Below are 10,364 nucleotides of genomic sequence, written 5' to 3' on the forward strand. Positions count from 1 at the left end.
TAAGAAATTCTGAAAAAATTCTTAGAACTCTATGAAAAGAAAATAAACAATTTTTGTTTATTGATGTTTTTCTATAAAGTTGATAATACTTGAATAAAATATTATTGAAAACCAATATTCTATGATTTTTAATAATTGATATCTATTGATCTTGTTAACTATTGCGAACCTTTATACAAGAGTTTTATCATTACTTACCAAATACCCTGTATAAAAAACAATTTTTTTCTATATATATATATATATATATATATATATGTGTGTATACTTCAGCAAAAATAAACAATTAAGTTAAATATATTATTTGTGCTTAGTATATGCGTATATATTTATTTGTTAAAGTTAAAAATTTGTTTAAGTTAAAAACTATATTTTATGAAAATTATGAAATATATGAATAAATTACTAATTATTAAACTTCTTGAATTATAATCTATTTCAGGTAAATGAATTCGCCAAAAATAATATTCAAGATACATACATTTTGAATAAAATTCAAATAATGGTAAACAAACATAGAGATATACTAAAGGAAGGCATAGGCACGTTTAACAGACAATTTAATTAGTATAGGAATCGGATTGATTCGATCGTCCAAAAGAAAATGTATTATAAAATATATATTTACTTGCAGAATTTTCTAAAAATATTATTCTTATATATTACTGCCATCTTAATTGTGAATAATTTTTTATCCGTCTTTAATTGTTTATAATATATTTAATGTTTTTATAATATTTTTAGTATTTTATTAATAGTTTAGAAGCTGTTAATAAAATCTTTTTTGACATGTTGATCTTCTATAATTTAGAAATGATTTATATAATATTATATAATATTATTATTATTATATAATATTATTTATATAATATTATATTAGATGCTCTCTGATGTTATTTGTAAAGTATTTTTATAAATGTAATAATTCTGAAATATATTATATATATTCAATAGAAAAATTTGAAAAATATCTTTTTTTGAACGACTTTATGATTTCACCAAAAGATGTCTTTCAAACTTTTAGAAAATCATCTGAAAATTGTCCTCTTTGAGACATTTTTTGGAACATGTACAGTTTGCTATTTATAGCAAACGACTATAATAATTATTGAATAAAACATATTTATAGAAGCACTCTATCTGCTTAAATCAACGTTTAAATTTATTGTTGATAAAATAAGATATCTTTTTTACAAATTTAAAAAAATAAAATACATTTTTGAATTATTAAGAATAAAAATAATTAAATCAAAATAACTTAAAGTTAGAGAATGTACTATACAAACATGCGTGTTTAGATATAAATTTGATTTTACGACTGTAAAGAAAAATACTCATATTATATAAGGTGCATTATTATGTTGTGGACAATTTAATGTATCACCATTGCTCACAATTTGTTTTAGAAATTTCGACAACTGATTACATATATAAGCAGTAATGTTGTTATATTCATAATGTCGTATTTATTTGGATATTAGCAAATGTATAGTAAATATACACTAAAAATTTTTTACAAATTTTATCTAGATCTATGACGTGAATAAAATTCACGCAAAAATGATAGAAAGCTTCTGCTCAGTTTAATCTGCTCCACCAACCCAGACAGCTGATGCAGTTATTATATACGCGACATACAGTACGCAATTAATAATTAAATTAAATTTATTATTTGTCCATAGCATAGATGTATATATCATTTGTTAAAGTTATGTTAAAACTAAAAACTATATTTTATTAAAAATTATGTCACATAGGAATAAATTACTAATTATTAAACATTTCGTATTATTCTCTGTTTCAGGTGGAAAATTTCTTGAATAATTTTTTTCAAGCATGGACATTTTGAACGAAATTCAAACACTGATAAAAAAGTGTAAAGATGTAATAGAGGAAGACATAGACATATTTAAAAGGAGTCGGACTGATCAGATCGACCAAAAGAAAATGTTTCGCAAAATATATATTTACCTATAGAACTTTCTAAAATATTTTTCTTATTTGTAACTGCTATTTTGTGAATAATTTTTTACCTATTTTTTATTATTTCTAATATTTTCAATATTTTTATACTTTTATTAATAATTTGGAGAAATTATTGATAAATCTTTTAGCATACATTAACTTTCTGTGTAATTGAAAAATAATTTATATAATATTATCAAGAGATACAATAGTGTCTCGCGCCAAGTATACACATCCGTTCCGCGGAATATAATATTAGACTCTCTGATGTTCTTTGCAAATATTTTTGTAAGTGTAATAAATCTGGAATATTGCGTTTGGTACAGAGTAAAATTCAATAAATTTTTTTGCTAAGACGCTTTTATGACTTTACTAAAAGACTTCTTTCAGACTTGCTTGAAAAATGTCTTAAAATTGTATTTTAATACTTTTTAGAGTTTATACAGTGATATTTATATCATTGACTATATGCATTTATGTATATTCGTATATGTATTGTCTTCGTCTTATGCACATAATTGATTAATATCATAAAACACAAGCATTTTTGCATACTCGCTGTTTGAATCAGGAAGAATCTCGTTTGCTTACAAATCGATTGCCTACTTTGCTAAAAATTCTAAGCATGTCCATATATGATTTTGGATAGCTAGTTAGATGTGATTTCTTGTACTGGAAATCCTGTTATCCAAAGTACATTTCCAGATAAGTTCCACATCAACTCTTGTCTGTAAATCCCATTCTGTCCGATGCATATTTGGAATGTCAAACAATTCAAGTCAAATTTGTTGCACGGAAATTCTGTTATATCCCAATATTTGGAATTCCAAGTATATTCCACGCTAATTCTTATCTGCAAATCTTGTTCTATGCGATGCATATTTGAAATTTCAAATTCAGGATAAATATTTATCGTCTATTATCTGTTTTCAAATGAGTACAAATCTTCATGCAATTACAGATCTATCTTTCATTGGGAAATCTATAAGAAGTTACTAATTTAAATACAGGAATATATTGAATATATGAATATATGAATACATAAACCGCGTATTATTTCCTAATATCAGTAAATCAGTAAATCGTAAATTCCTTGCAAATTGCAATATCTAACGTATTTAGAATTGTAAACATCAGACAACATTTTTATCTGGAAATCCAACTATATATGTACCCCCAGTAAAAATTTTTTTATACATAAATATGTAAAAATATATATAAAAAATGTTCTGACCGGCATGATTTTAATAATATCCACGCCAGGAAACAAGAAAGCAGCTTTAGAATTTCAAGACGCTCGAGTGCCAAAAATAATCTAGAGGCGAACTTCGCAGCTGGTTTGTTCCGCAGTAGACATACAGCCAATCGAGTGCCTGATCTGCCAGGATAAGCTTTCGCATATCTGTGCTTTTTCTAGAGAGTTAAAGAACGTAACGTTCCACATCATAGGAACAAATAGCGCGAAGACTACAAAGAAAGAGGAAACGGACGTGGCGAGCTTTATTCATGCCGAGTATAGGTCGATGTTTCATCTTTTACTTCGTGTTGATATTCATCGTATGTTTGGCTAAAGATGCTCACATGTGAGTTCCGCATTGCGTTGTAAAGAACACAAGTCATGAATGTGCTTTAAATAGATATTATAAATAAAAAGAAAATTAAAAAATTAGAAATATAGAATAAAAATATTAGAAAAATTAGAAAATAATATTTACATGCAAGATTATATTTAGAAGATTTGTTTTTAATTATCTATTTGAACAAGTTTATATACATAAAATAGAGATAGGCTAAACTAATTTGTTAATTAATTATTATATTTATCTTTATAGTGTATTTTAATTTGTATTGCTTATTATTATTATATTTTTCGACTACAACTCCAATTAAATTGGTGTGCTTTCCTGGATATTTAAATTAAATATTATAATTTTTTAATTCTTACTAGCGTGGCCAGATGGGCGGATAAATTGGGAAATGAGTTATGGGAACTCGCGAACGAAATGGTCCGGCCCGAGGAATTGTTAGAAGTGAGTATCCGTATTTACTTGAGGTAATAAACTTCAAATACTAAGAATTCAAGAAATCTTTTCTATGTAAGATAACATATTTTTACTTGATTTTATCCAAACAAAAAAAAAGCCGAATTACAATATTTCTTTAATATAATTTTGTAATTATTTGTAAAAAGCAAATCTACATTCATTTTAATATTTAATTTGTAATTCATTACAGTGAATTTATTATAGCAAGAAGAAATACATCTTATTTTTTTAATGATATAAAATCCTTTTATATAATTTTCTAAACATCTTTAATTTATATATTTCTAACATACTGCGGATAAAACATAATAAAAAATATTAATGTTAAATAAATAATTATTAAACAAGTAGTTAAACAAGTAATAATCCTTTTAGAAATACAAAAGCATGAACGCACGAGTTGAAGATAAGTCCGGAGAAGAGTTGATCAACATAATTAGCGAAAATGTAGGTAGGATGTTGCGTCGAAAGATGGACGCAGTCACCTGCATTCGAATAGCAGCCGAAGAGGCTGCGAAGAACTGGGACCCATCTCTCCTAGACGGCTTCTCCTACGTTTCCAGTAAATGTAGTCCTGTTGGTCATGATTCAACAAACAAGAACTCAACAAAAAAGAACTGTAACATTCACAAGAAGAAAGAGGACGCTAATGTGTTCAGGTAAGCAATTTGCTCTGCCTCACTGTATCTTCTCTTCAAATTGCCATAAGAATTAGTTACGGAGTTATTATTCATACAGCATACTTTATCCTCAGGATATCCTAAATTGTCGCAGATGACAAAACAATCTCCCATAGATATCCTATCTGAAATATCAAAAAATATATCGTAAAATATTTTAAAATATCACAAAATATCCTATTAATATCTTATCATGTTCAAATCCATCACACAACACTCCAAATATCCTATGGTCCAAAATAAGTAAAGATTTACAGTTGGAGAGTATCAGAACTAAAAGATTAGAAGTAAAGAATATGTCATAATTATTTTGGATACGAAGTATTGCGTTAAGATATATTAAGATATATCTCAAATGAAGCTTACAAAGATTTTATTATATTAAATTATACTAAGGCTGTATTCGAAAACAATGTCCGGGTGTGTATCCTTGTTTAATATTAGGTGAACAATAAAGACAAAATAATATACTCTGCAAAGGCGCTACACTACAGAGGTATTCGGATAATGTTTCCGAATGCAGCCTAAGAATATATAAATTACAAGATGTGACATATATTATTTCAAATTAATCTTTTATTCCATTATATAATAAATTCCATGTATAATAATGGGACAATAACATTTTCCTCGCTTCCATAATATAATACCCTAAAACATTTCCCTTTTATTTTAGATAACAATCGCATATATACACACACATATATATATATATATACTTGTGATATCTCATAGAGTTGAACATCTCACAGATGTCGTCTAAGTGGATCTCATACATGTAAACATCTTCTGGATATCCGTTGGATAATTTAGACCATTCACGAATATTACAAGATTATTGCATATCCTAAAATGACGTTTATTGGATATCTCTAAAATAAAGTGTGCTGTGTGAGTAAGATTAAAAGGCAAGAATTTTTATGGAATTTATATTAAAACTGAATTATACAAATGAAACGTTATTATAATAACAAAAAATAAAAAAAAATCAGGGCAAATGAGAATTATTATAGAATGTTATTAATAGCGGAGAAACTCTTGTTATTATAAACAACTAGGCAACTAAGAAACTTAACAAAAGTAATTCTTTTACTAATTCTATAGAATCTTTTTTATTTTTCTGCTAAAATGTGCGTAATTAAATTAAACTGACTGTATATAAAATCAGGAATAGGATATTCAATTCTTGATTATTATATTACATTTTTTCTTACAATTTTTCCCGGCGTAAAAACATTTTATTATTGTAACATAATTACACGATTTGTACGGTATTAGTCAAATTATCAATATTAGTAAGATAAAAGGATCATAAAAATGTTTTTAACAAAAAAATAATTAATTATTCAAATCTGTAATTTAAATACAAATATTTTCTACCCCTATTTTCTACTCCTATTATTATATCATTCTCAAACTTCTAGTTGTAAACATTTGTATTTAAATTATAGATTTGAATAATGATTGAATGTTTTTCACAAAAAAGAAAAGAAGAGCATTTTATGCTCCTTTTATCTTATAATTTAATTTTATTTATAAAGCCTTTTTAAATTTAAATTTTATTATATTATAGAATATAATTTTATATATACACTGTATGATTTGTAAATTTAATTTTGAGTTTTGTTTCTGCTCAAATAACTAATATTTTACACACAATCTCAAAGAATAATTATTTATACAAAACTAATTTAAAACAAAATTATTGTTAATAAGTATAAACAATAAGTATATTGTCGAAAACAGAAAATAAATCACGTGAAATAAATCGACAAAGAGATATTACGAACTGATTCTAGAGATATGGAACTGATTTCGGACTCGCATTTCTACGACATTCCGGTAAATACGACTTACTCATCAGTTCATATACCAACCAATGTGTACGATCTCACGGAAGATATAAAAAAAGATATCGCGAGAACTGAACTGTTGGATGATATATTTCGTCAGAATTACGAATCTGATCCGGCATTGTCGTGGCAATACTTTGGTACAGTTACTGGTGTACTCCGACAATATCCTGCTATGGAATGGCGAATGAATCTCAAAGACATCAATAAAGATAACAATAACACAATATATGATGATAATATGATAATGATGATATATGATGATAATAATAATAATAATGTTAGCAAAAATAACGAAGACATCGATGATGATTCTCCTGCTGATGAATACGACTGCAGATTACGTAATTGGTTTATCGAGGCGGCCACATGCAGCAAGGATATGGTGATCCTAATGGACGTCAGTGGCAGCATGATGGGCTTTGGAAAGACGATTGGTATGGGAGATTAGTTTTATTGAATGGGAAGTGTATAGCTAAAACTTTTATATCAATTAATTAAGTTTTATAGAAAATTTTAAAGCTTTAGATAAACAAGACGATGAAACAAAAAATTTTCAATTTGATAAATTAATATTTGTTATTTTTAATTGGTTTATCGCGACTGTTAATTTTATAATTAAAAAGTTGTAATTTAATATTGAGAAGAGTGTATTAATCGCTTCGTTTTAATAAAATTATGTTATGGCAGCAAAGACGACAGTGAACTCGATTCTGGATACCTTATCGAACAATGATTTCGTCACACTGCTAAAATACAATAACGAGACGACCGAATTCGTGCCATGTTTTAAGGATATGCTGATTCAAGCCACTCCAGAAAATCTCGATGCATTCAAAAATTCCATGGACAAAATTAATACAGATAATGTCGCCAATTTCACGGAGGCTTTCACTAAAGCATTTAGTCTACTTAAAACTTATCGGAAGGAACGCGGCTGTAACGTTGACTCACCGTGTAATCAGCTCATCATGCTTGTTACTGATGGTGTTCCCGGAGGACCATTGGGGAATAATCTAAAGGAGGTTGTATAACATAATTATTTGATTGAATAAATTCAGCAAACGAGAATAGATTAAAATGGATTTTGTTCTATCTGAATGCGTATTTTAAATAACGAATATTTTTTTTGGATTCAATTGGATTGAAAAACTACATTTCCTATTCAAAATTTTGAACAGTATTCACAATTGTGTTTGTGTGCACAGAAAAAGCTAATATTATTTTTAGATTGAAAGACATAGAGATATGCTCCATGCAATTTCTATAAATGAATAAAAATGCATTCAGAAAATTGAAAAGCATCGTCATTCATTTTAACATTCATGAATATTTCATCAATATTTCTAAAAATCTGAATCCATTTCAATTCATTTCAATCCATTCTCTTTTGCTGAATAACTATTTCTGATATATAAGTTCTAAATTTATATTCAAATACAATATTCAATAAGAATATTCCTATTTCGATCGAAGTGAATATAAAATACTATTATATTTATAAAGAAGGAATTATAAATGTTTATTTTTAGGAATTATAAATATTATAAATTCAAAAGAATATTTACAATCCAGCAAACAAGAATGGATTGAAATAATGAATTAAAATGGATTCAGATTTTCAAAAATATGGATTCATGAATATTAAAATAAATGTTAAATGCATTTTTATTCATTTATAAGAATTGTATAGAGCATATCTTTATAATGCCTTCTAATCTAAAAATAATATTAGCATTTTCTGTGCACACAACGCATCATGAATACTGCTCAAATTAAAATTGTGAATAGGAAATACAGTTTTTCAATCCAATTAAATAAAAAAAGTTTTTATTTAAAAATGGACCATAAATGTGTGCTACTTAATTTATTCAAAATAATAAGTAGGAATTTTTCGTTTTAATTCAACTAATTATTCAAAAAAGTTGTAACGTAAAAATAAATAAATTGAGTTATGTTCTTTAATTTTTTTTTTATTAGAAGTAAAATGAATAATCGATGTGAACACTCATAAACCAAGTCGAACACAGCTCGAACATTATGCTGATTGCGACGCGCATCAGCCAAACGCATTAGGTTATCCGATTCTTACCCAATGTTGTCTCATAGTAATATAAATTATTTACATTTTATTATGTCTGTTAAAAATATTTTTATTATATCTATATTATTTTATGCGCTGTTTAGCTGGTTATAATTGAAGTTGATAATAAATAACACACTTATCAATTGAAGAAGTGGTATAGCGGATAAATAACGCAGAAAATTCCATAATCCAGAGGACCTAGGAACACTAGTCTGTAACTGTCTTTACACGCCTATCGACAGTTGTCGGTGTTATTGCGTAACTTTTTTACCATATAAAACATCTGCGTAACGACACCGATAAAGTATGTAAAGACAATTACAGAATAACACCTCAGATTCGAATCCCACTAAAATGCGTTTTTTAATATCAATTTGAAATAATTAATTTCAGGTATAATTACTATAAATATCTTAGGAATAAAATCCTTAAATATAAATGTTTTTTTTTTAATATTAAACTAGTGTCAGCGCGGATCCAATCTATTTCAATCATTTCGAATTCAATTCATTTCAATCCATTTTTATGGATTTAAAGTACGCATTTAAAAAATTTTAATCCATTTTTGTTTACTGAGAAGAAATTTATTTTCAAGTCGTTTTATTTTCTATCCATTTCATGAACAGAAACGAATTTGTGTTCTGAAATATCAATTTATTTCAATCCAGTTCCGGTCTCTAAATCGCGAACTGGATAAATTAAAATAAATTGTAATTTTTTAATTCATTTCACTCCATTCTTGTTTACCATTCGTCTTTATTCTTTTCTGTTCTGAAAAATTTTCTATACAAGAATGTGTAAATAAAAATAACAACAATATCCAAATAATCCAAGATCATTTGCAGATGATGCAATAAACATATCGATGAAATAGTTTTAAAAATAAATAATAATAATAAAAATTTTTCTGAATAAATATTACTGTATGATTGTGATTTCTATTTCTTTTATTTTAGGTATTCAAAAAGTGGAATTGGAATGAAAATAGTACTCATATACCGGTGCGAGTATTCACATATCTTATAGGAAAGGAAGTGACAAAAATGGATGAACTCCAGTGGATGGTAAGATCGTGTCTAAATCTTGGCAACTATACGCAAGTACAGACTCAGGAGGAAGTGCGCGAACAAGTGCTCAAGTACATTCCAGTCGTAGCACGTCCTTTAGTACTTCAGAATGTACATCCTATCGCGTGGACGCACGCTTATACTGACATCACGGTAAGAAACAAAATTTTTAAAAGGTCCAATTTTAATCTAATCTTTTCCCGTCATTCTGTGAGCAATTCAAAAAAGTTTTTTATTAAATGATGATAAATTTATGAAAAGTATATTGTAAAAAAAATTATTAATATACGAGAATTGTTTGAAAAATTTTGAATTTCAACATAAAGATGGCATTACTCGACAAAGTTATTCTGGTACTACAATCGTACATGCTTTGAAAGATACTTGTGAAAATTGTAGCTATTGTTATTGTTTGACAGTCATTTGTGTCAGTCCATGTCAATGTTTTTGTAAAAATTAAAAAAGGTGAATATTGACGATCGCCGAGTGTTGGAACAGATATCGTTTAAAAGGCATCTAGTTATAGGTATAAGTATTGTGAAAAAAATATTTAAATATAAGTACAGATACATTTTTTATAATTAAGTATAGATATCGATACAAGAAAAAAGTATTTAAAAATTTAGATATTTTTTTAGGTACTCAAAAAAAAGAAAGAAAAGAAAAAT

The 10,364-nt window shown here is 26.8% G+C and overlaps 1 protein-coding gene and 1 pseudogene across 1 annotated transcript in view; both read left to right on the forward strand.

The window, feature by feature from the left end:
• The window catches only part of LOC105619900, a 9,723-nt pseudogene extending 9,155 nt beyond the window's left edge, over positions 1-568 (forward strand).
• A 2,903-nt stretch (positions 569-3,471) lies between these two features.
• LOC105619901 (voltage-dependent calcium channel subunit alpha-2/delta-3) overlaps positions 3,472-10,364 on the forward strand; it is a 13,580-nt gene continuing 6,687 nt past the window's right edge. Inside the window, exons 1-6 of the mRNA XM_012201417.1 lie at positions 3,472-3,548; positions 3,914-3,995; positions 4,386-4,669; positions 6,490-6,980; positions 7,234-7,568; positions 9,586-9,849. Coding sequence (XP_012056807.1) covers positions 3,472-3,548; positions 3,914-3,995; positions 4,386-4,669; positions 6,490-6,980; positions 7,234-7,568; positions 9,586-9,849 — 1,533 coding nt within the window. The remainder of the gene's footprint in view (positions 3,549-3,913; positions 3,996-4,385; positions 4,670-6,489; positions 6,981-7,233; positions 7,569-9,585; positions 9,850-10,364) is intronic.

The sequence above is a fragment of the Atta cephalotes genome, assembly GCF_000143395.1.
Source record: "Atta cephalotes unplaced genomic scaffold scaffold00023, whole genome shotgun sequence".
Classification (NCBI taxonomy): domain Eukaryota; kingdom Metazoa; phylum Arthropoda; class Insecta; order Hymenoptera; family Formicidae; genus Atta; species Atta cephalotes.